Source organism: Dendropsophus ebraccatus, chromosome 9, assembly GCF_027789765.1.
Source record: "Dendropsophus ebraccatus isolate aDenEbr1 chromosome 9, aDenEbr1.pat, whole genome shotgun sequence".
NCBI classification, from domain to species: domain Eukaryota; kingdom Metazoa; phylum Chordata; class Amphibia; order Anura; family Hylidae; genus Dendropsophus; species Dendropsophus ebraccatus.
Window position 1 is genome coordinate 14092701 of NC_091462.1, and position 27415 is coordinate 14120115.

The 27415-nt window shown below is 43.5% G+C and overlaps 1 protein-coding gene across 7 annotated transcripts in view; it reads right to left on the bottom strand.

Moving 5' to 3' along the window:
* Window positions 1–27415, bottom strand: part of ZRANB3 (zinc finger RANBP2-type containing 3) — a 190267-nt gene that overhangs the window by 70442 nt on the left and 92410 nt on the right. For all 7 annotated transcript variants that reach the window (XM_069982610.1, XM_069982611.1, XM_069982614.1 and 4 more), the window contains 5 exons: window positions 26336–26514; window positions 20208–20439; window positions 19967–20052; window positions 15921–16092; window positions 6264–6398 (listed from right to left, as the gene is read on the bottom strand). In XM_069982610.1, coding sequence (XP_069838711.1) covers window positions 6264–6398; window positions 15921–16092; window positions 19967–20052; window positions 20208–20439; window positions 26336–26514 — 804 coding nt within the window. The remainder of the gene's footprint in view (window positions 1–6263; window positions 6399–15920; window positions 16093–19966; window positions 20053–20207; window positions 20440–26335; window positions 26515–27415) is intronic.

The following is a 27415-nucleotide window of genomic DNA, read 5'->3' on the forward strand; positions in this document are numbered from 1 at the left end:
ACCATAGGCAGGGGAGACTGGGGGCAGAAAGAAGCCACAGCCAAAGAGAGAAAATGCAGCCAAACACAACATTGGTGTCCAGAGCCGCAACTCGCCACGCCTTAGGGAAACACCCAATATAGCAAAAATATCAATGAAAGAAGGAAAAACATGGCCGGTCAGATGGATCCAGATCTCTGTGCGGAAACATGGCCAGTCAGATGGATCCAGATCTCTGTGGAGAAACATGGCCGGTCAGATGGATGCAGATCACTGTGGAGTAACATGGCCGGTTAGATGGATCCAGATCTCTGTGGAGAAACATGGCCAGTCAGATGGATCCAGATCTCTATGGAGAAACATGGCCGGTCAGATGGATCCCGATCTCTGTGGAGAAACATGGCCGGCCAGATGGATCCAGATCTCTGTGGAGAAACATGGCCAGTCAGATGGATCCAGATCTCTGTGGAGAAACATGGCCGGTCAGATGGATGCAGATCACTGTGGAGTAACATGGCCGGTCAGATGGATTCAAATCTTTGTGAAGAAACATGGCCAGCCAGATGGATCCAGATCTCTGTGGAGAAACATGGCCAGCCAGATGGAGCCAGATCTCTGTGGAGAAACATGGCCAGCCAGATGGAGCCAGATCTCTGTGGAGAAACATTGCCAGCCAGATGGAGCCAGATCTCTGTGGAGAAACATGGACCAGTCAGATGGAGCCAGATCTCTGTGGAGAAACGTGGACCAGTCAGATGGAGCCAGATCTCTGTGGAGAAACATGGCCCGGTCAGATGGATCCCGATCTCTGTGGAGAAACATGGCCAGCCAGATGGATCCAGATCTCTGTGGAGAAACATGGCCAGTCAGATGGATCCAGATCTCTGTGGAGAAACATGGACCAGTCAGATGGACCCAGATCTCTGTGGAGAAACATGGACCAGTCAGATGGACCCAGATCTCTGTGGAGAAACATGGACCAGTCAGATGGACCCAGATCTCTGAGGAGAAATATGGCCGGTCAGATGGATCCAGATCTCTGTGCGGAAACATGGCCTGGTCAGATGGAACCAGATTTCTGTGGAGAAACATGGCCGGTCAGATGGATCTAGATCTCTGTGGAGAAACATGGCCGGTAAGATGGATCTAGATCTCTGTGGAGAAACATGGCCGGGTCAGATGGATCTAGATCTCTGTGGAGAAACATGGCCGGGTCAGATGGATCCAGATCTCCACCATCTAATGTGCGTCAGCTGTGAGAAGAGATCCTGTCCACGTATTCCTGCAGAACTATTTTATGAGGAATTGATGCAGTTTTGAAGGTGAAAGGAGGTGCCACTAGATAGAGGTACATAATAAACTGGCAGCTCAATGTAGTAAGACAACAAAATACTGGATTCTTGCAGCCACCACTAGGTGGAGCTTACTGAAGACAGATCTAAATGGAATTGAGAGCTGGGTTTCCATCTAGTGTGAAAAAATGGTTGATCTAACCCCATTGTTGTAATGATGCAGAGGATTTGAAGCTTTGTAGATATCTATATTAAAGTCTTGAAATTAAGCTTGGACTAAGTAGCATATAGTATGGAGTGTAGAAATGTTAGCCAGCAAGCCGCAAATATACAGTAATTTAAGAAATGAAAAGCTAAGAAGCCTGGCGCCTGTGTCCCAGCCATCGGTGGGGTTGTATTTGATGGACAATGTCAGGCATTATTCACACTCCAGCAGATCTCATATGGAAATATCTGCATGAGGTTATACATTGTTAGAGATAATGGACAGTCGGGAGATGTATCTCGCTTCTTCTGTGTCAGCCAAGTCCAGCTGTCTGAGGTAGACCTCTTGTATCATCAGGTGTTCAGACTTCATCTCTATCTGTCCTACTGCTTTAACAAGTACAAAACATATGGGATCAGATTCGGCCACAGCGGGTTTCCATCACTGCAGGTGCCATCTCTCCGAGCATCCTCCTCAGGGTAATTGTAGCTGAATAAAGCAGGAACAGAGGACGCCCCTGGAGGTGGCAATAGTGGAGGAAGACTTTCACAAGTATGAGCGTGAAAAAACAGGAGCAGTGCTATGTAACCAGGGAATCACAGCTTTACTAGGTATATCTGGAAAACCCTGGAAAGAACACATCATGATGATATTTATGTATTTACTGTAATAGGCTTTTTTCCCCTATTTATACCCCTCCCCCCAAGAGTAAGGTCACCCAAGCTTTCTAGATCCCTTTGTGTTTTAATTCATCATTATTTTAAAGATATCAGGTTTTTAATTCAAATCAGCTGCTATATAGATTTGTAATTTACTTCTATTTAAAAATCTCAAATTTTTTAGTACCTATCAGCTGCTGTATGTCCTGCAGAATGTGGTGTATTCTTTCCAGTGTGACACCGTGCTCTCTGCTGTCACCTCTGCCCATGTCAGGAACTGTCCAGAACAGCAGCAAATCACCATAGAAAACTTCTCCTGCTCTGGACAGTTCCTGACATGGACAGAGGTGGCAGCAGAGAGCACTGTCAGACTGGACAGAATACACTAATTCCTGTCGGACATGCAGCAGCTCATAAGTACTGGAAAGCTGGAGATTTTTAAATAGAAGTAAATTACAAATCTATATCACTTTCTGACACCAGTTGCTTTGAAAGAAAAAGGTTTTCACCAAGATTCCCCTTTATTATCAATGAATGAAAACATACTATGTATTGATTGCATACAACTAATACAGGTTAGAGTTTAGATACACTGTAATAAGCCCTGCCCCCATGGAACATCATTGGTTGTGGACATTTCCAATCACTGAAAGCAGATACCGTAACATTGTGAAAAGTTGTAACACTGTCACTGTTGTGTATAGATAAAGAGCAGCACTAATCATGGCCATTATATAACTTGTATAAGGCTTTTTCACCACCATATACCCTGCAGAATCCCTCTGATTTCAAAGTTGTCCCTGATCTAGTGGGTATAGACTATCTACGATGATGTTTCCCATCATAAGATGGGATCCTAATACCTGTATAGTGTATATAGTCCTTTTCTCCTATAGCCTCAGAAACAGCAGCAGCATGGAGGACATTATAGAGCAGCACTGAGCAGTGTGAGATAAAGCGTACAACTTGAGTTTTCAGTAGCTTCTCGCTCTGTGTCTCTACAACTACCTCTTCTTCCCCCCTCACCTTTTCATACAGTCCTATAGCCAGCTGTAACCTAATATGTCAGGAGCGATTTTAGGGAGTTTTTCCAGAAGGAATTATGAGTTTAGGAAGGGAAAGAGGTGGCATTTTTCTCTGATAAGGTATATTGCAAAGTTACTTGAAAAGCTTATATGCAAAATTTTGTAGTGTATCATGAATTTAGGGAGGTAAAGAGGTGGCATTTTTCTCTGATAAGGTATATTGCAAAGTTACTTGAAAAGCTTTTATGCAAAATTTTGGAGTGTATCATGAATTTAGAGAGGTAAAGAGGTGGCATTTTTCTCTGATAAGGTATACTGAAAAGTTAATTTAAAGGCATATATGCATATTGTATTGAAAGTGTAGAGCCAGTTTAGCTTTCTGGTCTACCATACTGATATCTTCTCTACTGACACTGGTTGGTATTAGGCACTTTGTTTGCTACCATATTATTGAGGTAGTCGCCATAGAACTGTAAAAAAAAAAGCTTCTATATAAAATACAGTACATCCCAACAGACTTCTAAGGTTGCCGAACCACAAGCTGAGTATGCCGCCATTGTTCATTTTCACGAGCCCTTAATGATATCATTGCTTTATAAGCCGCGAAACGCTATTTCCTGCTGAACTGTACTTGGGGTCAGCACTAAAAATCAATGACGCCGTCACACCGAGGCGGCGTCCCACTTTAAGTTGTTAGAAGAAGTGGCAAAAAAAAAAAAAGAAAGTAAATTCTTCCTCTCATCAATTTTCCATTTATGGCAGAAGCTGCTACAGCGACAACGCAGGAGCTGAGAAATAACGGAAACGCGCCGGCGATATATCACCTAAATTGCACAATTTTAATACACAGTGTGTGTGAAGTCACATTAAAGTAGGCTGCCAATAATCCCCGGCTTCAGATACTGATATAATCAATTTACACTTATGTTCTCCAGTGCTAAGTGTATTAATAGTAAATGTGATCGTTACGAATGATTTGTCTGCAGGTAATGTGGAGAGGTAACTCCCCATGGTGCCGGCGCTGTGACATCTCCTCATAGAGATACATTGTTGTCTGCTAATCTAAAACGCGCTGTTATTAGAAGCAGCACAGTTTCCATGGAAACACTGAGTCATAAACCTTTGGTGGGTGTTTGGGTCTTTTTGCCTCAAGAAATAGCATCTGGCTTGGCAAAAAGCTGTTGTTTTGAGGGAGAAGAAAAAAAAAAAAAGAAGAAAAAAAAAACAGTAGCGAGTGTAGAACATATGCAATTCACTATGTATTTTGTCTTCCCGGGCGGAAATAGAAGAAAAAAAAATATTTATTTCCAAAAAGTTTCGAAAAGCTTCTTTAAAAAAAAAAAAAAAAAAAAAAAAAAAAGTTGAGCGACTTTAAAAGGTTGCTACGTATGGATAGATAAAAAGTTTTTCAATAGGTTGTTTTGAGGGTTAGCCACCACTTTATAGAATGAAGGCTACCGCTACTCCACAATAGGTGTTAGTGGTCCATTTCCTCTTCGTTCCGTGTTTACAGCTCCGCTGCAGACAAAGTGCACTCCAATTCTGCAGTCGTGTTCCCTTCCGTCCTCCGTACCTAACAGTAAGTCAGCAGTGTACTACAATGTCTGCAAACACTTGTTTGAGAGGCATCAATAGACTTTTATTATAATTCACAACGCGTTTCGATTCCCTCCTGGGTTCTTCATCAGGTGACACATTGATCTTGGTGCTGGAATGAAATGTGCTGTGGAATTATAATAAAATTTTATTGATGCATCTGATACCTGTGCTTGCAGACATTTTGGTACACTGAATCATCGCAGAGCCTGCAGTAGGCCACACCAGGAGTGACTTTCATGGTCTTTCATGAAAAAGGGAAATTGAGAAAGAGTCCAGCAGGGAATTAAGGTGGATAAAGGAGGCCACAGTACTAGTCCAATTGTCTGGTTCCTGGCCCACACACCACCTAGGGAGAATGTACTGTTACAGACCAACTCCCAGAGGTGAGTGCATTTTGTGGCGGTGCCAATTTTCCATTTTTATTTTTGTATTTTATGCACATTGGACATGTACCTGCCAAACCCAACAATTCTGTCAGGACACACTGACCACTAATGTTTATAGGGGTATCCCCTAGCAGATAGTGTCAGGAAGGAGAAGGATCATCTGATACTTTTGTTCTCAGGAAGATAAGGGGAGTCTGGCAGTGGCTTCCTCCATGTGTGCCGGGGTGGGGAATGAGAAGAGACAAATCTGGATGACGCAAAAGAAAAAACTTGGATAAAAAAACACAGCAAAAACAACCTGGTGTGTGTGTGATCTGTACAGGATGCAATAGCACAGATTTTAGCTAAATCAGAATCAGCACAGAAGGAATGTGAAGCTGACGCACAGACCAGGCTGCTTTTACTGCAGGTGCCCTAGTACCGTAGACTGAAACAATTGATATACCAGTTAGCAGAAGGATTAGACTCAAGATCACTGGACACTTTACACCATTCACTGGTCATTTTACCAACCTTGGCATTAATCAGTAATGCAAATGAATATATAAAACAACAAAACAAAAAAATATGTAACATATCTTATCAGAGAAAGATGCCTCCTTTTATCGAGCTCCATTACTGCCCAAGCAAACTGATCAATCATTCTGAAAAACTGTTTGAGTTTGTCTTGCCTTTACTAGATGGAATAGCAGCTAACTGGGGGAATACTGACATGCTGCCAATACATCTGTGAAGAAGGAAGGGACAAAGAGGAAAAGAAGGGTAGGAAGTAAACAGAGCAGAGAGACTGCAGGGATCCCACATGATCTTGTGGTGAGTAAATCTCACCCTAGTGCTCACAGACTACACTGCTCAGCACTGCTCTATAACGTCCTCCATGCTGCTGCTATTTCTGAGGGTTTACTATAGAGATATAGAGGACTAGGTCCAGGTTTAATTTGCAGCATCTGAGCGGACAAAAAATCCTGCTGGCAGTCACTTATTGTCCGCTGAAACCAAACACAAGACGTAAACGAGATGGACCCCATTAAAATCATTGGAACCTTGAGTCAAATCAATTGGAGCCTTAAGTGTTTCCTCTTGTAAGCCATTACAAGATCTGCATGAATGTAACTCACCTTGGCCAGTGCGGTCTGCTTATACATGCGGGTGATCATACCCATGACCTGAATGAAGGGGCTCCCGGAATCTGATGAAGCCGATTCTGGATATCTCATCAGTTTCTCCCACTCTTCAAAACTTGCATTCATTTCCTGTACGGTAAGATATAAGAGGAGATACAGACAAAATTAGGAAAACTATGAATTATTTAAGATACGAATAGGAGATACAATCATTTAAATCAGAATACCCCTTTAAAAGAAGAGAAACACCCTCATTTAAGGTTAGAAAGCACATCTCTTGCTCTGGAGGACATGCCCTTCATACCACAGATTGTATCGATTTAAACAGACATTGCGTAATACTTTATTTCCCCTGCGGAGGTGCTGCTGGGAAACTGAACACTGTTACCAAATTTCTCTTATCTTCTTAAAGAAGTAGTGCATTGAAATTTTTTTTTCCAAAATCAACTGTTACCAGAAAGTTATACCCATTTGTAATTTATTTCTATGTAAAAATTTCCAGTCTTCCAGTGCTTATCAGCTGCTGTATGTCCTGCAGGAAGTGGTGTAGTCTTTCCAGTCTGACACGGTGCTCTCTGCTGCCACCTCTGTCCAGAGCAGAAGAGGTTTTCTATGGGAATTTGCTACCACCCTGGAGAGTTCCTGACATGGACAGAGGTGGCAGCAGAGAGCACTGTGTCAGACTAGAAAGAATATACCACTTCCTGCAGGACATATAGCCGCTGATAAGTACTGGAAGATTGGAGATTTTTGAATAGAAATAAATCACAAATCTACATAACTTTCTGGTAGCAAATGATATGAAAAAAAAGTTTTCACCAGATTTCCCCTTTAAGCATCTAAAAACCACAATTAAAACATCTATATTTGACACAAATTTGGATTTCCATTTTTTTAATGGGAACAAGCTGCAACAAGGTTTTATTTTTGTATATATATTTTTTTTTAATTCCCTTTTTAAAAAGTTTATATCAAGATTAAAAGAGAAACTATCAGAATGAAGCTAAACGGTCCCACATTGTGGATGTAGTAGTAGTGAGCATGCTTAACCACCACTCCATTCATGAACACCGCTGTACCATACATGTTCAGGGGTCCCATAGAGTCTCATTGGTGGAGAGTGGAGTGTGCACTGTACCCTGATTCACGTGGAGGTCAATTGAGGTTCATTCTTGTGATCGGTCGGGTCCCTCTAGGATCCCTAGAAACCAGCTAGGAGGTGACCTTTAATTCTTGAGAAAATCCCTTTAAGGGGAGTAACATTACACAATGGACACTATGGTTTCCCATATTCTACTAAGAATCTTGTACAGCAGAAAGCTGTCTTGAAGCTCTCCCACGCGGAGCTGATTGGTGAAAAATGGGGGCAACATCCAAGCGCTGCACAGCCACAGGCTGGACACAGCGGAATACGTCAATAGGGAATAGAGGGAAAAAACCAGGATGCTTCTCTGCCGAGCTAATAAATCAATAGGGAGAAAATGAGTCTCAGTGCAAATCTTATTACTTAAAGGGATTATACGGCATGGAGTACATTCAGAGCGGGCTCATTTTTACACGTCGGCACAGGGTTTTCTGGGAATTTTAATTCAATCTAAATAAGGATACAAGCTGTGATTCTCTATTTAACTTGCTCAGTACCCAAGGGGTAAAGAGCTGCTAAAACTACACCCATGTATCATCCTGACAGCCGTTTTATCATTTCCACAATAATTCTTTTTTTTTTTTTTCCTTCTAAATTATTTGACAGAGTGAAGATCACCGGATAAACTCCACATTTTGCAATAAAAATGGGAGCAGATAGAGAATCCCCCTAGGTACCTGGGTAACCCCCACCCTCGGTGAGCCTCCATCTCTTCTATGGTATGGTGTTTAAAGGGTTTTCTGGGATTTTACATTCATGGCCTGGCCCTAGGGCAGTGTATCTAAGCTCTCCGGCGGTTGCAGGACTACAATTCCCATCATGCTCTGAAAGCGATCTGCAGGAAATTCATCAAGCTTGAAGGCTCTTTAATCGAATTCCACCATTGCTCTGATGTCTTCATTGCCTCGCCTCCTATCTACTATACATCTTGAAAAAGGACTTAAAGTGTCACTATCGTTTAATTTTTTTTTGCAGAAATCAATAGTCCAGGCGATTTAAAGAAACTTTGTAATTTGGTTTATTAGCCGAAAAATGCATTTTTATCATGAAAAAGCAGATTGAAGCTCTCCCCCCTGTCTTCATGGTTTTCTATGGAGAGGGGAGGGGTGGAGGGAGATGAGGCACCAAAATAGGACAACAAAGAGTTAATTTACAGCTACATCACTGGGCTATCTCCTCTGAAGTCAGCACTGACTTCTCCGACCTCTGAATACAGTCTTTCACACAGGTCACGCTGTGTAATCCTTTGTTCTCTGCTGGCGACTAATCTCTCTCCTCCCCTCTCCCCTCTCCATAGGTTACACAGGGCCCGAATGATGTAAAAGAGTCGAAGTTTCCTGATAAAGAGCAATGAATGAGAGAGAGGAGGGAGGGGGGACCGGGGGAAAGTCTTTTTGAATGCAGATAATGGCATATTTGCCTAATAAACCCAATTACAAAGTTTATTAAAATCGCCTGGACTATTGATTTCTGCAAAAAAATAAAATAAAATACAACAGTGACACTTTAATGTTTCTGCTGTACAGCCTAGCAGGGAAATCAGCCTTCTCTATCTCTCTCCCACTGTGTGGAAGGCTCCCATGGAGGGGTATATTCAAGAAGGTATAGTGTGCGGAAGATAGAGATGTCTGAATTTCAGGCTAGAGTATACAGCAGGAATAAAAAATTACAGGACGTACACTACACAGGAAGATCAGCAATAAAAATACCACACAGATTTACCAGGTCCTGCTGTACACTCTAGCATGGAATTTAGCAAACTATCTCCTCCTTATAACTATACCCATCTATGACACCCACAGGAGCATCGAACATACTGGGGGGGGGGGGGAGTGGGAGACTCACCTGCCTCAAAACCCAACCAACAGTTGTGTTGTTCAAAAACCAGCACCACCCCTGTCCTCAGGTTACGTATGGTATTACAATTTGGCTCCATTCACTTCAAAGTAATAGAGCTGCGATACCGCGCCCAAACTGAGGACAAGGTGGCGCCCGTCTATGTGGTAAGACTGACCTTATACTATAAAAACCTGCTTGTACAGATATTCAATACAGAAACATAGTGGAAGAAATCCTGACATATATGCGCATTGTAATCCTTCATACATAGGAAGCCTTCAAATACAAGGTTTCTGATTGAATTCAGGACTCAATAGAGAGAATAAAATTCATGTGTTTGCTCCGAGCTGTTTGTAGGAGTCCTATCTTCTTGCTGCACATACTGGGGTAATGATGCGTCGGCCTCATGCGCGGTCATGCACGTGGCATAGTATTTATCCATCAGCTACACAGTCAGACACATAATCCAGTATTGACACAGCAGATGCATGCACAGCCAGACTCACTCCGACACACAAGAAACAATGGAACATCCAAATGCGTCCACACTAAACTGCTTATATACTGGAGGAGCTCATAGTCACACACATAGTCTCCATCCACCATAGTCACACACGTCTCCATCCACCATAGTCACACACGTCTCCATCCACCCATAGTCCCACACATAGTCTCCATCCACCATAGTCACACACGTCTCCATCCACCATAGTCACACACGTCTCCATCCACCCATAGTCACACACATAGTCTCCATCCACCATAGTAACACACGTCTCCATCCACCCATAGTCCCACACATAGTCTCCATCCACCATAGTAACACACGTCTCCATCCACCCATAGTCACACACATAGTCTCCATCCACCATAGTAACATAGTCCCACACATAGTCTCCATCCACCATAGTAACACACGTCTCCATCCACCCATAGTCCCACACATAGTCTCCATCCACCATAGTCACACACGTCTCCATCCACCCATAGTCCCACACAGTCTCCATCCACCATAGTAACACACGTCTCCATCCACCATAGTAACACACTGTCTCCATCCACCCATAGTAACACACATCTCCATCCACCATAGTCACACACGTCTATATGCACCCATAGTCACACATAGTCTCTATCTACCACAGTAACACGTCTACATCCACCCATAGTCACACATAGTCTCCATCCACCATAGTAACACACGTCTCCATCCACCCATAGTCCCACACATAGTCTCCATCCACCATAGTCACACACGTCTACATCCACCCATAGTCACAAAGCTCCACTGCGCTATGAACCTGCTGCCCACACACAACAAAGAGGGAGAAATAACTAGACTTTAAAGTCACTTTTAGTCTGGAGAGAAAAAAAAATGTTTTCAAGTCAACTATTGTCAGAAAGTTATATAGATTTGCTAATTATTTCTAGTACTTACTTCCAGTACTTAACAGCTGCTGTATGTCCAGTCTGACAAAATGCTCTCGCTGCCACCTCTGTCCATGTCAGGAACTGTCCAAAGCAGTAGCAAATCCCAAGAGAACACTTCTTCTGATCTGGACAGTTCCTGACATGTATATAGGGGCAGTATTATAGTAGTTATATTCTTGTATATAGAAGCAGTATTATAGTAGTTATATTCTTGTATATAGGAGTCAGTATTATAGTAGTTATATTATTGTATATAGGAGCAGTATTATAGTAGTTTTATTCTTGTATATACGAGGCAGTATTATAGTAGTTATGCTTCAGGAAGATACAGGTGCCGGCACTGTCTGAATACTGCTCAATCAGTAGCTGTGCGCTGGAGTCGGATTAAGAGCTAATAAACTGCACTGGTAAGTAGCCGCGGTGCTCGAACAGAGACAAGGGCAGTACGGTGTATAAAATAGAAAATAAGTCCAAGCACTCACCGGATGAAGGGATCTCTTTGTGCGTTTATTCAGACATCACAGGGAGGGAGCGGTGGCAAGGGTGCGGGAGCGTGTAGCAGACAACTCTTTCGCGCCTCAGCGCTTTGTCAAGTCTTACAAAGCGCTGAGGCGCGAAACAGTTGTCTGCTACACGCTCCCGCACCCTTGCCACCGCTCCCTCCCTGTGATGTCTGAATAAACGCACAAAGAGATCCCTTCATCCGGTGAGTGCTTGGACTTATTTTCTATTTTATACATTATAGTAGTTATATTCCTGTATATAGGAGCAGTATTATAGTAGTTATATTCTTGTATATAGGAGCAGTATTATAGTAGTTATATTCCTGTATATAGGAGCAGTATTATAGTAGTTATATTCCTGTATATAGGGAGCAGTATTATAGTAGTTATATTCTTGTATATAGGAGCAGTATTATAGTAGTTATATTCTTGTACATAGGAGTCAGTATTATAGTAGTTATATTCTTGTATATAGGAGCAGTATTATAGTAGTTATATTCCTGTATATAGGGAGCAGTATTTTAGTAGTTATAGTCTTGTATATAGGAGCAGTATTATAGTAGTTATATTCTTGTATATAGGAGCGGTATTATAGTACTTATATTCCTGTATATAGGAGCAGTGTTATAGTAGATATATTCCTGTATATATGAGCAGTATTATAGTAGGTATATTCTTGTATATAGGAGGTAGTATTATAGTAGATATATTCCTGTATATAGGAGTAGTATTATAGTAGTTATATTCTTGTATATAGAGGGCAGTATTATAGTAGTTATATTCCTGTATATAGTATATAGAAGCAGTATTATAGTAGTTATATTCTTGTATATAGGAGCAGTATTATAGTAGTTATATTCCTGTATATAGGAGCAGAATTACAGTAGTTATATTCTTGTATATAGGAGCAGTATTATTGCAGTTATATTCTTGTATATAGGAGCAGTATTATAGTAGGTATATTCCTGTGTATAGGAGCAGTGTTATAGTAGTAGTGGTGCTGGCTGGGTTTTGGTGGGGCTTTTTGGGTCTGGTCCTGTGACATTGGGGTTGCAGGGCCGTTCCATGGCCTACCTTCCCTGCATGTGCACGCTTTGCGGGGTTGGCGGTCGCTGACCGACACGGTGTGGAGTTAGGGTAGGGACCCGTGTGGACCAGAGGACCTGCGCGGTGGTACACGGGGCAATATGGCTTGATCAATTCATATACAGACACTCTGGTGTTGATTTTTAATATAGGCCAAGCGGCATTAGTATCAGCCATAGATGGGATGTGCAGCCGTTCCATTCTCTCCAGTTCGTGTTATAGTAGTTATATCCTTGTATATAGGAGCAGTATTATAGTAGTTATATTCTTGTATATAGGAGCAGTATTATAGTAGTTATATTCTTGTATATAGGAGCAGTATTATAGTAGTTATATTCCTGTATATTGGAGCAGTATTATAGTAGTTATAGTCCTGTATATAGGAGCAGTATTATAGTAGTTATATTCTTGTATATAGGAGCAGTATTATAGTAGTTATATTCCTGTATATAGGAGCAGTATTATAGTAGTTATATTCTTGTATATAGGAGCAGTATTATAGTAGTTATATTCTTGTATACAGGAGCAGTATTATAGTAGTTATATTCTTGTATATAGGAGCAGTATTATAGTAGTTATATTCCTGTATATAGGAGCAGTATTATAGTAGTTATATTCTTGTATATACAGGGCTCCAGATGGCGACCAAAATGGTCGCCAATGCGACTGACTTTTTGCAAATGGCGCCCAGATTTATTAATCTGGGCGCCATTTGCGACTGGCCCCGGCGGCGGCGCGCTGTCTCTTTAAGATGCGCGGCTGATGCGCGGCTGCCGGGGGTGTCCCGTCCTATCCCCGGCAGCGCGGCGCATCAGTGAGCTGCCTGGGGCCCTGACTTCCGGCACAGGAAGCGCACGTCAGAGACGCTTCCTGTGTCAGAAGTCACAGCCCCGGCGTACAGGAGCTCACTGACGCGCCGCGCTGCCGGGGATAGGACGGGACACCCCCGGCAGCCGCGCATCAGCCGGGGACAGCGTCCGAAGAAGAAGAGGATCGCCGGGGGAGCGGGTTGTCAGGTGAGTTTGTGTGTTTGTTTTTTTTAAAATATTGCTTAGCATAGAGGAAAGGGGGGGGGGGGGGCATCTATAATGGGGGGAGAAGAGGGGCCATCTTCAAGGGGGGGAGAGGGGGCCATCTATAAGGGGGGGAGAAGAGGGGGCATCTATAATGGGGGGGGAGAGGGGGCATCTATAAGGTGAGGGGGTATCTATAAGGGGGGGAGAAGAGGGGGCATCTATAATGGGGGGGAGAAGAGGGGGCATCTATAATGGGGGGGGGGAGAGGGGGCATCTATAAGGTGAGGGGGTATCTATAAGGGGGGGAGAAGAGGGGGCATCTATAATGGGGGGGAGAAGAGGGGGTATCTATAATGGGGGGAGAAGAGGGGGCATCTATAATGGGGGGAGAAGAGGGGGTATCTATAATGGGGGGGAGAAGAGGGGGTATCTATAATGGGGGGGAGGAGGGGGTATCTATAATGGGGGGGAGGAGGGGGCATCTATAATGGGGGGGGGGGAGAGGGGGTATCTATAATGGGGGGAGAAGAGGGGGCATCTATAAGGGGGGGAGAAGAGGGGGCATCTATAATGGGGGGGAGAAGAGGGGGTATCTATAATGGGGGGAGAAGAGGGGGCATCTATAATGGGGGGAGAAGAGGGGGTATCTATAATGGGGGGGAGAAGAGGGGGTATCTATAATGGGGGGGAGAAGAGGGGGTATCTATAATGGGGGGGAGAAGAGGGGGTATCTATAATGGGGGGGAGGAGGGGGCATCTATAATGGGGGGGGGAGAGGGGGTATCTATAATGGGGGGGAGAAGAGGGGGCATCTATAATGGGGGGAGAAGAGGGGGCATCTATAAGGGGGGGAGAAGAGGGGGTATCTATAATGGGGGGGGAGAAGAGGGGGTATCTATAATGGGGGGGAGAAGAGGGGGTATCTATAATGGGGGGGAGGAGGGGGCATCTATAATGGGGGGGAGGAGGGGGCATCTATAATGGGGGGGAGGAGGGTGCATCTATAATGGGGGGGAGGAGGGTGCATCTATAATGGGGGGGAGGAGGGGGCATCTATAAGGGGAGGGGGCCATCTATAAGTGTAGGGCAAACTGGCTGCAGACACTGGGAGATAGATATATGCACAATTATTATTATCAGGGCCCCTCAGGTGTCTGTATTGTAGGGGGTCACTTGCATTAGTCACTAGGTGAGAGATATATCTATCTATATACACATCTTGTGGGGGGTCACTATGGCTGCAGTCATAAGTCCAGCTCAGTATGTATAGACTGTTGCAAGCTTTTAAAGGGAACCTGTCACCCCCCGTGACGGGGTGACAGGCTCCCAACCCCCCATTAGAACCCCCTATACTCACCTCATCGCGCCGGGTCCCGCTTCTGAAGATGGTCGGGTCATGGAGATCTCAGCCGCTGCAGCCCGACGCGCACACTGAGAGATGAGTCCAACGCTCAGAGAATGACGGAGCGCTGGACTCTCCCATCATTCTCTATGAGCGTTGGACTCATCTCTCAGCGCACGCTGGGCTGCAGCGGCTGAGATCTCCGTGACCCGACCATCTTCAGAAGCGGGACCCGGCGCGATGAGGTGAATATAGGGGGCTCTAACGGGGGGTTGGGAGCCTGTCACCCCGGCACGGGGGTCGACAGGTTCCCTTTAAGTTCAAGTTCAGAAGAGTAAGCCTCATTAAAAGGCTAGCCAAGTGAGGCTGAAGTACTGAGTCAGACTGGATATGGTTGTCAGACTGTATATGGTTGTCAAGTTGCAAGTTTCCATGTTGAACGTTTTCAAACTAAGAAAAGAAAGGATCTAAAGGAGGAGGAGGCTGCCGTGGCCTCTGCACACAGTAAGTCCCATTTAACATAACATTAATTTTACATGGTTTAAAATGTTGGCGACCAAATATTCTATTTGGCGCCTAAATTTTTCAGGTTAGGAGCCAATGGCTCCTAGGTAAATTTTTTAGTCTGGAGCCCTGATATAGGAGCAGTATTATAGTAGTTATATTCCTGTATATTGGAGCAGTATTATAGTAGTTATAGTCCTGTATATAGGAGCAGTATTATAGTAGTTATATTCTTGTATATAGGAGCAGTATTATAGTAGTTATATTCCTGTATATAGGAGCAGAATTACAGTAGTTATATTCTTGTATATAGGAGCAGTATTATAGTAGTTATATTCTTGTATATAGGAGCAGTATTATAGTAGTTATATTCTTGTATATAGGAGCAGTATTATAGTAGTTATATTCTATATATAGAATTAGCAGCATTGTAATTGTAATCCACCCTCCACTCTTCCCTCAGCCTAAATACAATACATGAATAACACAGGGGAAACAATAAGCGCAAGTGAAAGTTCCATCCAGAGTAACGAGAATATGAAGCCTGTATTCCACCTTCAGATATGAAGGGAGGGATATTCAGAAACAAGACACATTTATTCAATCCCTAAATTTTACATAGATATTTTGCAAGCAATGTTTTCTCTATTCAGGTAAGCACACACAGTCACAGTAACTACTCAGCATACAAAAGCCTTTGCATAATGGTGCATCACTATTGTGTTATATGTGTCATTTTATGACTTGAGATTCCATAAATAGGGAGCACTGTGCGGGGGACCCCACCTTGGCCACGTCTTTCGGCAGATCAAAGGGGATGCGCTGTCTGATTTTGGGTGGAAGCTGGGTTAAAACCTCATTCTTCAGTCGTCTGATCATGATGCTGCTTAATCGCTGGTGTAAGTCATCTAAATTGGAGGCTCCTCTGTAATCCCACTGAGTCCTATTGCCGAAGTACCTTGGGGAGAAATTTGAAAACACTTGAATACATTGTGTCGCATGTTAAACACTCTGCCTGCTGCAGGGCCGTGAGTTGTATTAGAGAGCAATTGATAGCGGCTCTCATTGACATGGAAGGACTTGGCGGCATTAATGATCTCGGAGAGCATGGGGCACCTGTTATTATAATACATTGCATAAACACCAGCCATAGCTTTGTTGTGGAACATAAGATCAGGTTTCCAGAGGCGGCTTTGATCTCTTGCTGCAGCGCTCACTACAGACCGCTGTCAGCCGCAGCCGCTGGATTTCAATTACATTTTTATAGCATTTTTAGCGAAGTTGGGAAGAGCCGGTCTCCATGCATGCTCCATGGCGGGCATTAACTCCTATTAGATGCGGAGCCCCAGTTACATACATTAATAGGATGAGCTGAGCCGGGCCCTCGGGCTGTGCTTTACATTGTTTTACATAAGGAAAAAAATTCTGACAATGGAGGTAAACAAGAATAAGTCCCTGTACAAACTCCCAACTATATACAGTATCTCATTGGTAACCAACTATAGGGTCGATTATTGACAATAAAGAAAACTCTCTACCTATAATAGACCCATATTTATCTACGGGGGGAATATCGGTAGTGAGTTTTCCTTATTGCCAATAATCGGTCCGCGCTAAAGGACCCTATATCGGCCAACGATTAGTTGACATCAGCCGATCACGTCTTTTGTATGGGCATTAAAATCATCGATTGTCACCTGTGAGGGTCCTATTCCACTGAGCGTTTAACGATAAACGATCACAAACAAGATTGTTTATCGTTAACCTGAAATCGTTCACCATATTACACAAAACGATAGTCGTCAGTTATGATCGTTATTATGATCGTTATTGCGATCGTTACTATGATCGTTTATTCCTTCTGATCCCAGAAAAACAATGGGCAATGTGCTATTACACTGAACAATTAGTGAAAAAACGATTAACGATAATTTTAGGTTCAGATCTAAATAAACGATCAACGACATACGAACGATTTTTCGATCGTTGCTTGCAATTACACAGAACGACTATCGTTTAAATTCGAACGATTTAACGATTTTTCGTACGATAATCGTTCCGTGTAATAGGGCCCTGAGTATCATGAAGTTAATAGGTGGCATAAACAATATAGAGATCATTAATTCCGCCTGGTAAAGGCTCTGCATATGATCTTGTTGATGGACGTTCGCTTGCGGCAACAGTTTAGCCATGTTAACCAGCCCGGAGGATAATCAATAGTGGTGGCCCAATTATATGCCTGGATGACAGCTCTCTCTCGGTCCCACCATTACAGTCCTAGGTTGAACTTGATGGACACGTGTCTTTTTCTGCACACTGGGCACGGTCTGCTGTTATATGCAAGAAGGGTGGAAGCTCTTGCCAGGAACCCCTGGCAATGGCTGATATCCCCAGGAACAAAAGGGTAAGGCAGTTGAAATCCACATCCCTGATCCCTGTCTATCATGACCTAATCTGACTGGTAAGAATCATGCGGCCCTCATATGTAGACAGACAGACAGACAGTCTTACTGCAATTACTGAGTTTGTTGGACTTTATCTAATGTGTATGGGGGCCTTTAGAGTTGTGACAAAGTTATCCTTGGAGCTCACGAAAAATTAAAGTGGTTGTCCAGGCTTACAAAAACATGGTCACAATCTTCCTGAAACAGCGCCACCCTTGTCCACAGTTCGAGTGTGGGTTTTGCAGCTCAGTTCCATTGACGTGAATGGAGCTGGATTGTAATACCTCACCCATTCTGAGGTGCTGTTTTTGCAAGAAAGTATCATGGCTTAACGGGAAAGGGGTATAGCACAGCAGAGAGAGGGTTGTGGATTCTATGCATCCTCTGCACACCAAGGATTACACCAAATGTTCGGCGCATTATCTTAGCCTGAAGGGATAGCAGAGAAACAAAATAATACAGTGCTCTAACAAAAGATGATAAAAGTCCTAAAGGATGGCAATAAGCCAAGAAACTATCCGGCTGTTTCCAAGGTGCTTTTCCCATCACATTTTTGGGGTATGTTGCTGGTATACTAGAGAACAGGTATCCATTGTACGCTGCATACTAGGGTATTGCTATGTGAGCATGTGACGCCTTTTCCAAATCTATGACCCCCACCGATCCTGATCCTGTAATGAATGCTTGCCTGCACGACCAGCATTACAGTCATCCTCTATAGGGCCATTGAACCTTGTAAAACTTGTAAATCAGGGATGGGAACCTTCGGCCCTCCAGCTGTTGCAAAACTATAATTCCCATCATGCCTGGAAACCTAAAGAGAATGATAGGAGCACTGGCCGCACATGCATAGCACCCACCATTTATTCCAGATACAATGTGGTCCCTACACTCGTCATTGTTGGAGGCTTCAGTGGTCAGACTTCCCCCGTGCCTCCTCACCGATCAGCTTGTAAACTGCATTCTGACTTCTCTTCATAGATGTAAAGGGTAAATTTAGCAGTTTTCATACATTACTTTACATTATACATCATGGTGCTTGTTCAAGTAAAAAGTGATCTTTTATCATCTGCAGATTGTGCCAAGTGGGCGGGGCTACAGGCAACTGCACAACTTAGCCCCGCCCACAGCACACACCCTGCCCCCCTCTGACATCACTGGTGCATAGGCCCCGCCCCCTCGTTGACCATTGGAACAGGCTAGCCTAAAGGCATATGCGTCAGCACCGAGGGGCGGGGCCTAGGGTGGGCTGTAGGCGGGGCCTAGGGTGGGCTGTGGGCGGGGCTAAGTGGCACAGTTGTCGTGAAGCCATGCCCACTTAGCACAATCTGCAGATGATAAAAGATCACCTTTAATTTGAACAAGCACTATGACGTATAATGTAAAATAAGGTATGAAAACTGGTAAAATTACCCTTTACACCTGTGTAGAGGAGTCAGAATGCAAAAAGGGGGTGAGAGTGTCACTTTAAATACCTACCATATATTAGCATCATACCCCTCAAAAAATTATGCAGAACAGGTTTTATTAGGAAAAAAGCCTCTTTCTCTACTCATAAAACTGTTTCCCAGCGCCCCCCTCACTTCGTATCTGCTCATTATCAGGCAAAGCCGTCTTCATTACAGAGGTGCAAAGTGAAGACAGGTTTTCTTTTACTGGACCCCCTGAATAGCAAATCTGTCTGTCATTACAGCAACCTTGGCAGAAGTCTGAGAAAGCCTGGTGACCATATGGTGGGCTTCAAAAGTGATACAACCAGACCTGTTGCAGAGAGCAGTAAAGTTACCCTGCAATCCATGGACATGTATTACCATATAACTAGTACGGAGGCAGCTGACAACTTTGAGAGTGGTCAATGATCGCACAAGGATGGTCACCAATATACATTGATACATTCTATGGTTTGTTTTCTGGTTATTACATTAGATTGTACCCAACAAACTGGCTATAAGTATTAACCTGGAATGAGGCATATGTAATACTGTATATAGGAGCTGGGAAAGCTGTAATGGCGGCCATACGGGTCATCACTAGAACTCCCGCATGCTCAAGTCTGATCATTCGGCATTTGGATCCAGGCTCCATGTTTCCAGGACTCCCTAGGGCTGCATCTAACTTCTTCAGTTATCAGTATTCAAAGGCTGAACTATAGGACTCAAGCATTCTCCAGCATAGTCCATATCTAACCCTATTTAGTAAAGGATAGAGGTAACAGCTGCCTATAGGGGACACCACCACTACAGATCTATTCTTACATAGAGACCCAGATAAACAAGTTTTCTTGCTGAAACAAACAAGTAGAGAGTAAATTTAGTAAGCTCCCCTCCCCCGGCCTACATTCAATAACACCGTATGTTGGTGATTAGCAGAATTAATGGCAGCGGATACCTGACATGTGCGTTACAGTATTTCTTGGCATATTCAGTCCACGTTCCAAAGCGTCTGGGGAACAGCCCATCGATCTGCATATAAAGCTGCAATGAAGGGGGGGAGACAACCTTTGTAAATATCATCCATTAGCCAGAAACTGGACTAAGTCACTAAGGAGCAGAAAATCCTATACTGCAATGTAAGAGAGTAGAGAAGGGGAGAACGGTAAATAAGAAGGTTCTGCGGCAAATTCAATTACCTCCTCGGGTCTGCCGAGAGCCGGCGTCCCGGTGAGGAGCAGAGCCCGCGTCGCTTTCTGTATTAGCGGCAGCAGAAGTTTGCTCCGAGAGGCGTTTCTGGATTTGATGTAGTGAGACTCGTCCACCAGGACCACCCTGAAGTGCTGCTTATACAGGGAATCGATCAGCAGCTTGGCGTCCGCGGTCAGCAGCCCGTACCCCAAAACAGTCACCTTACTGGTCGGGATCCTTCTGTGGACGGAATGGAAACAGAGTTTAGGTCTTTGCTATAAACCATAATAGTGAAAAGATTTATAGGAGTGCAGAGGATTCTGGGAGAGGGGTGATCAGTTATAGTAAATAAAAATATGCAAAACAGCTGGAAATATCGTAAGTGGAGCAGGAATAGTATTTCTCACCCATGCGGTCATTAAACAGGAATGGTTAAAGGGGAACTCCAGAGGAAAAGAAATGATTTATAAAGCAACTGGAGGCAGAAAGTTATACAGATTTGTAAATTACTTCTATTTAAAAAATCTTGAGTCTTCCGGTACTTATCAGTTGCTGTAGGTCCTGCAGGAAGTGGGGAATTCTTTCCAGTCTGACACAGTGCTCTCTGCTGCCACCTCTGTCCATGTCAGGAACTGTCCAGAGCAGGAGAGGTTTTCTATGAGGATTTGCTTACTACAGAGGTGGCAGCAGAGAGCTCTGTGTCAGACTGGAGAGAATACACCACCTGCAATACGTACAGCAGCTGATAAGTACCGGAAGACTAGATTTTTAAATAGAAGTAATTTACAAATCTGTATAAACTTTCTGACATTAACAGATGTAACAAAAATGTTTTCTAAGGATTACCCCTTTAAGGTAGACTCATGCCAAATTGCTGATACGTTATGTGTGTTTGCACCCTTTAACCTCTTAAGGACGGAACAAATATTCGTTTTTTGCGTTTTCATTTTTTTCTTCTTGTGTTTAAAAGGTCATAGCACTTGAATTTTTCACCTAGAAACCCACATGAGCCCTTATTTTTTGCGCCACTAATTGTACTTTGGCTGAATTTTTTCATAAAGGACACTGTGAAACCAGAAAAAAATTCAAAGTGTGGTGAAATTGAACAAAAAAAAACACATTTCTTTTATTTGGGGGTTATTTGTTTTTATGCCATTCACCCTGGGGTAAAACTGACTTGTTATATATGTTCCTCAAGTTGTTACGATTACAACGATATGTAACATGTATAACTTTTCTTGTATCTGATGGCCGGTAAAAAATTCAAACCATTGTTAACAAATATACGTTCCTTAAAACCGCTCCATTCCCAGGCTTATAGCGCTTTTATCCTTTGGCCTATGGGGCTGTGTCAGGTGTCATTTTTTGCGCCATGATGTGTTCTTTCTATCGGTACCTTGATTGCGCATCTACTTTTTGATCGCTTTTTATTACATTTTATTTCTGGATTTGATGCGACCAAAAATGCACAATTTTGTACTTTGGGATTTTTTTGGCGCTTACACCGTTTACCGTGCGAGATCAGGAATGTGACTAATTAATAGTTCAGGCGACTACGCACGAGGCGATACCAGACATGTTTGTTTATTTATTTACTTTTATTTGAAACATGGGAAAAGGGGGGTGATTCAAACTTTTATTAGGGGAGGGGGCTTTTTTTTTTTTTCTTTTTTACACATATACTAGAAGCCCCCCTGGGGTTAGGGTTATTCCCCCTGGGGTTAGGGTTATTCCCCCCTGGGGTTGGGGTTATTCCCCCCTGGGGTTGGGGTTATTCCCCCCTGGGGTTGGGGTTATTCCCCCTGGGGTTAGGGTTATTCCCCCTGGGGTGGGGGTTATTTCCCCTGGGGGACTTCTAGTATATACACTTTGAGCTCTCATTGAGATCTTTGCTGTATAGTTATACAGCAAAGATAAATGAGATCGGCACTCGGATGCTATCGGCTGCTGCAGCTGGAAGCATCCAAGTGCCGAGCCGGGATCAGCGCCATTTTGGCGGACACCCCGGCCGGAGCAGGATGTGTGGATCGCTCCACTGGGACAACCCCACTAGACACCAGGGACGGCAGCATACAGTGATCAGATGCAGCTGTCAACTTTGACAGCTGCATCCGTTTACTGAATTAGCGGGCACGGCTATCAGATAGCCGCGGTCCCGGGCTACACGCGGCACCAGGGATTGCAGCGGTTCAGAGCGGGGTCGACGCGCGGCCCCGCTCTGAACACCTCTTGCGGACGCATGACGTACGCATACGTCCTTAAGAGGTTAAAGTGTCACCTTCGTCAATAGTCCAGGCGATTTTAAGAAACTTTGTAATTGGGTTATTAGGCAAATCTGCCATTATCTGCGTTCAAAAAGACTTTCCCCAGGGTCCCCCCCCCCCTCCTCTCTCTCATCCACTGCTCATTATCAGGAAATCTCGACTCTTTGTGTAACCTATGGAGAGGGGAGGGGGAGGAGGGAGATTATTCGCCAGCAGAGAACAAAGGATTACACAGCGGGACCTGAGTGAAAGCTGGTATTCAGAGGTCAGTGCTGACTTCAGAAGGGATAGCCCCATGATGTAGCTGTAAATGAACTCTTTGTTGTCCTGTTTTGGCGCCTCATCTCCCTCCACCCCTCCCCTCTCCATAGAGAACCATGAAGACAGGGGAGAGAGCTTCAAATTGATTTTTCATGATAAAAATGCATTTTTCAGCTAATAAACCCAATTACAAAGATTCTTGAAATTACCTGTACTATTGATTTCTGCAAAAAAAAAAAAAAAAAATTAAACGACAGTGACACTTTAAAGACTGAATCTACTCTCTGTAGAGGACACTTGTCCGTTCTGGTCATGAGCTGATATCACAAGTGTGGGGATTGATACAACAGGGAGCACACAGCTCTCATTGCTTTCCACTTAAGTGCTCAACCCTACAACCTGACATCTGTGCTATTTACACTCATGTCCACCTTCATGTAACTTTGTGACAAACAGGATGTGAAAAAATAAAACTCCCATTCATATATACACAAGAGTCTACTTCACCAAGATCGCGCTCTCGAGACGCTGAATCAGAGCCAAGCAATATTTGGCCGTCATCCACAAATGTAATAAAAATATATACTACACAATGCAGAGAGCGACTGGGCTACGTAAATCTATATTCCTGAGGATCACGCAACATGCTGTGTATATACATACTACTTATACATTTACACCCACCACCACCTTCAGGCAACTTTGCTTTAAATAGCGATTATAAAGAAAAACTGCACATAAAATATATGCTAACATATATGCCTTAAAGTGTTAAGAGTTGTTGAAATTAATTTTTTTTTGACAGAAATCAATAGCACAGGAGATTAAAAAAAATTTGTAATTGGGTTTATTAGCCGAAAAATGCATTTTTATCATCAGAAAGCAGTTTGAACCTCTCCCCCTGTCTTCATGGTTCTCTTATGGAGAGGGGAGGGGTGGAGGGAGATGAGGCAACAAAACAGGACAACAAAGAGTTAATTTACAGCTACATCACCTGGCTATAACCTGTGAAGTCAGCACTGACCTCTCTGACCTCTGAATACCGGCTTTCACACAGGTTCCGCTGTGAAATCCTTTGTTGTCTGCTGGCGACTAATCTCCATGCTACCCCCTCCCCTCTCCATAGATTAGACAGGGCTCGACTGATGTAAAAAAGTCGAGATTTTCTGAAATTTAGCAGTGAAGGAACGTGAGGAGGTGGACCTGGGTAAAGTTTTATTGAATGCAGATAATGGCATATTTGCCTAATAAACACAATTACTAAGTTTCTTAAAATCGCCTGGACTATTGATTTCTGCAAAGAAAAGAAAGAAAAAATACGACAAAATGTAACAAAGAAATTACGAAGTTGCAAGAAGGCGCAAAACTATTATTTATTTGCTTAACTATCCTTTATTAGCTTTAACTGCCCAGGCATGATGGGAGTTGTAGTTTTGCAAGGTTCCCTACCCCTGTTCTAGAAGAAAGCAGCCATCTCTCTCTAAGCCTGGACAGCCCCTTTAATAAAATGAGCTGCTTTTTTTTTTCCACCCTGTAACAGCGCCCCCCGGTGGCCCCTGCGCAGCACCTGCTATTACAGCTCAGTTAAACCTGTAACACTTATGGGTGATTTGTGTAATATTTAGGAAGAAACACTTTATAAGGACAAACAGGCAGAAGGGCTGCGGCTCCCACCATGTCTGCCTCTACGGGGATGCATTGTGAAGTTATCAGAGAAATGAGAGCTTGTCATCTATTAAAACACCCGCCATTGTGTGAAGGGACAGGGTGCACTGTGCTATGTAATAAAGGGCACAGACACAATCAATATACCGCGGCGGATGAGCACTCAGAGCTGTTCTCCATACAACGTCTTTTACCATCCTTTACATAACCTTGTATATCATCAAAGGAGGAGATTGTGAGTGACAATAGTCATATTCTATTTATAGAGCAACACAACTCTACGCCGCTCACATGCAACACTGCTATACAGCAAAGCAATGGCACATTACTGACGCTGAGTTACATCCTGTATTATACTCCAGAGCTGCACTCACTATTCTGCTGGTGGGGTCACTGTGTACATACATTATATTACTGACGCTGAGTTACATCCTGTATTATACTCCAGAGCTGCACTCACTATCCTGCTGGTGGGGTCCCTGTGTACTTACATTACATTACTGATCCTGTATTATACTCCAGAGCTGCACTCACTATTCTGCTGGTGGGGTCACTGTGTACATACATTACATTACTGATCCTGTATTATACTCCAGAGCTGCACTCACTATTCTGCTGGTGGGGTCACTGTGTACATACATTATTACATTACTGATCCTGAGTTACATCCTGTATTATACTGCAGAGCTGTACTCACTATTCTGCTGGTGTGGTCACTGTGTACATACATTACTGACCCTGAGTTACATCCTGTATTATACTCCAGAGCTGTACTCACTATTCTGCTGGTGTGGTCACTGTGTACATACATTACTGATCCTGAGTTACATCCTGTATTATACTCCAGAGCTGTACTCACTATTCTGCTGGTGTGGTCACTGTGTACATACATTACTGATCCTGAGTTCCATCCTGTATTATACTCCAGAGCTGCACTCACTATTCTGCTGGTGGGGTCACTGTGTACATACATTATATTACTGATGGGGAGTTACATCCTGTATTATACCCCAGAGCTGCACTCACTATACTGCTGGTGGGGTCACTGTGTACATACATTATATATCCTGAGTTACATCCTGTATTATACCCCAGAGCTGCACTCACTATTCTGCTGGTGGGGTCACTGTGTACATACATTATATTACTGATGGGGAGTTACATCCTGTATTATACCCCAGAGCTGCACTCACTATTCTGCTGGTGGGGTCACTGTGTACATACATTACTGATCCTGAGTTACATCCTCTATTATACTCCAGAGCTGCACTCACTATTCTGCTAGTGGGGTCACTGTGTACATACATTACATTACTGATCCTGAGTTACATCCTGTATTATACTGCAGAGCTGCACTCACTATTCTGCTGGTGGGGTCACTGTGTACATACATTACATTACTGATCCTGAGTTACATCCTGTATTATACTCTAGAGCTGCACTCACTATTCTGCTGGTGGGGTCACTGTGTACATACATTACATTACTGATGGTGAGTTACATCCTGTATTATACTCCAGAGCTGCACTCACTATTCTGCTGGTGGGGTCTATGTGTACATACATTATATTACTGATGGGGAGTTACATCCTGTATTATACCCCAGAGCTGCAGTCACTATTCTGCTGGTGAGGTCACTGTGTACATACATTACATTACTGATCCTGAGTTACATCCTGTATTATACTCCAGAGCTGCACTCAGTATTCTGCTGGTGGGGTCACTGTGTACATATTCTTTGGAAATCCCACCTGCCTCAGTGTCAAACAGTGTGTCTATAGGAGGGCTCATGCATCTCCGCTCTCCGTTCAAAGAATTGTCATGTCAATTCTTTGAGCGGAGAGCGCAGGAAGCGGAGGCTCAGTATGAACAGGCCCTTAGGAGAGACATGTTCCTACAAACTAACACTTGGGGGAAGAGGATTAGGTTAGGTTTTGCAATATTACCCAATATCGGTCTTGTTCTCAATGACTGTTATGTCCTCTGGTCCCAGCTCCGGGATCCACTTCTCCATTTCCTCAATCCATGGATACTTCAAGGAAGATGGAACAACAATGAGAAGAGGCCATTCCTCCCGGTAGCAGTAAGCCACAGCGATTGCTTGTAGAGTCTTCCCGAGCCCCATCTAAAAACAAAAACACACAGAAGCTCATCAATTCTCTGAGCTGCCCGATACTGTATGGCGCCCCCTGTCTATTTCTTACAGTACAGCGGTAAAACCAAGCAAACCTTAAAAGAGCTATTCCCTCGAACATAACTTTAGATAAGTTGCTGCCCATGGTGACACTAAGAATACCTTCCATAATTATTATCTATTCAGTCTCCTTCCCCCAGGTCTAATATGCTGCTTTCCGCTGAATACACAAAAAATCTGTGTGAGCTGTTCTCTCCATCTCCACCCTCCCGTCCTAGAGGGTTGATTTTAACAAGTCCCCATCTGCAACTTTGTAATGCTGGAAGGGTTAATCACAGTTAGTTCATCAGCAATTTGACCTCAGAATAACCCTCCCAGCATTACAAAGAAGCTTCAAAGTTGCAGATAAAGCCAGCCAGGGATTTGTTTACACCAGCCGTCTCAGAATGGAGGGGGAGCAGCTCTTATACAGTTTTTGTGTCTTCAGCAGAAAGCAGCAGCTCCGAACTGGGGGAAGGAGACTGAATAGATAACAACACGTATGGAAGGAATTATTACACTCTTAATGGGCAGCAACATATGAAAAGTCATGTTTGAGCGGAATACTCCTTTAAGGTGTAGCGTGGAAAAAGGAGCTCAGGGCAGAATTGCTGGTAACGCTGAAGCCAAAGCTGAGAATTAAGTTGGGAAAAAAAAGAATAATAGAACGAAACAATAGATTTTCAGGAAGCTGAACCGTCATTGTTTTTCCTCCTACACAAACTATAAATATTTGGAATAAATAATTCATCGGGTAAATGATGCAATGCGCCTAATGAAATAGAGAGAAATGATTAGACCCCTCCGCCGATCTCTGCTGTGATCAATACAGTGATGTGCCGCTCAATGGATA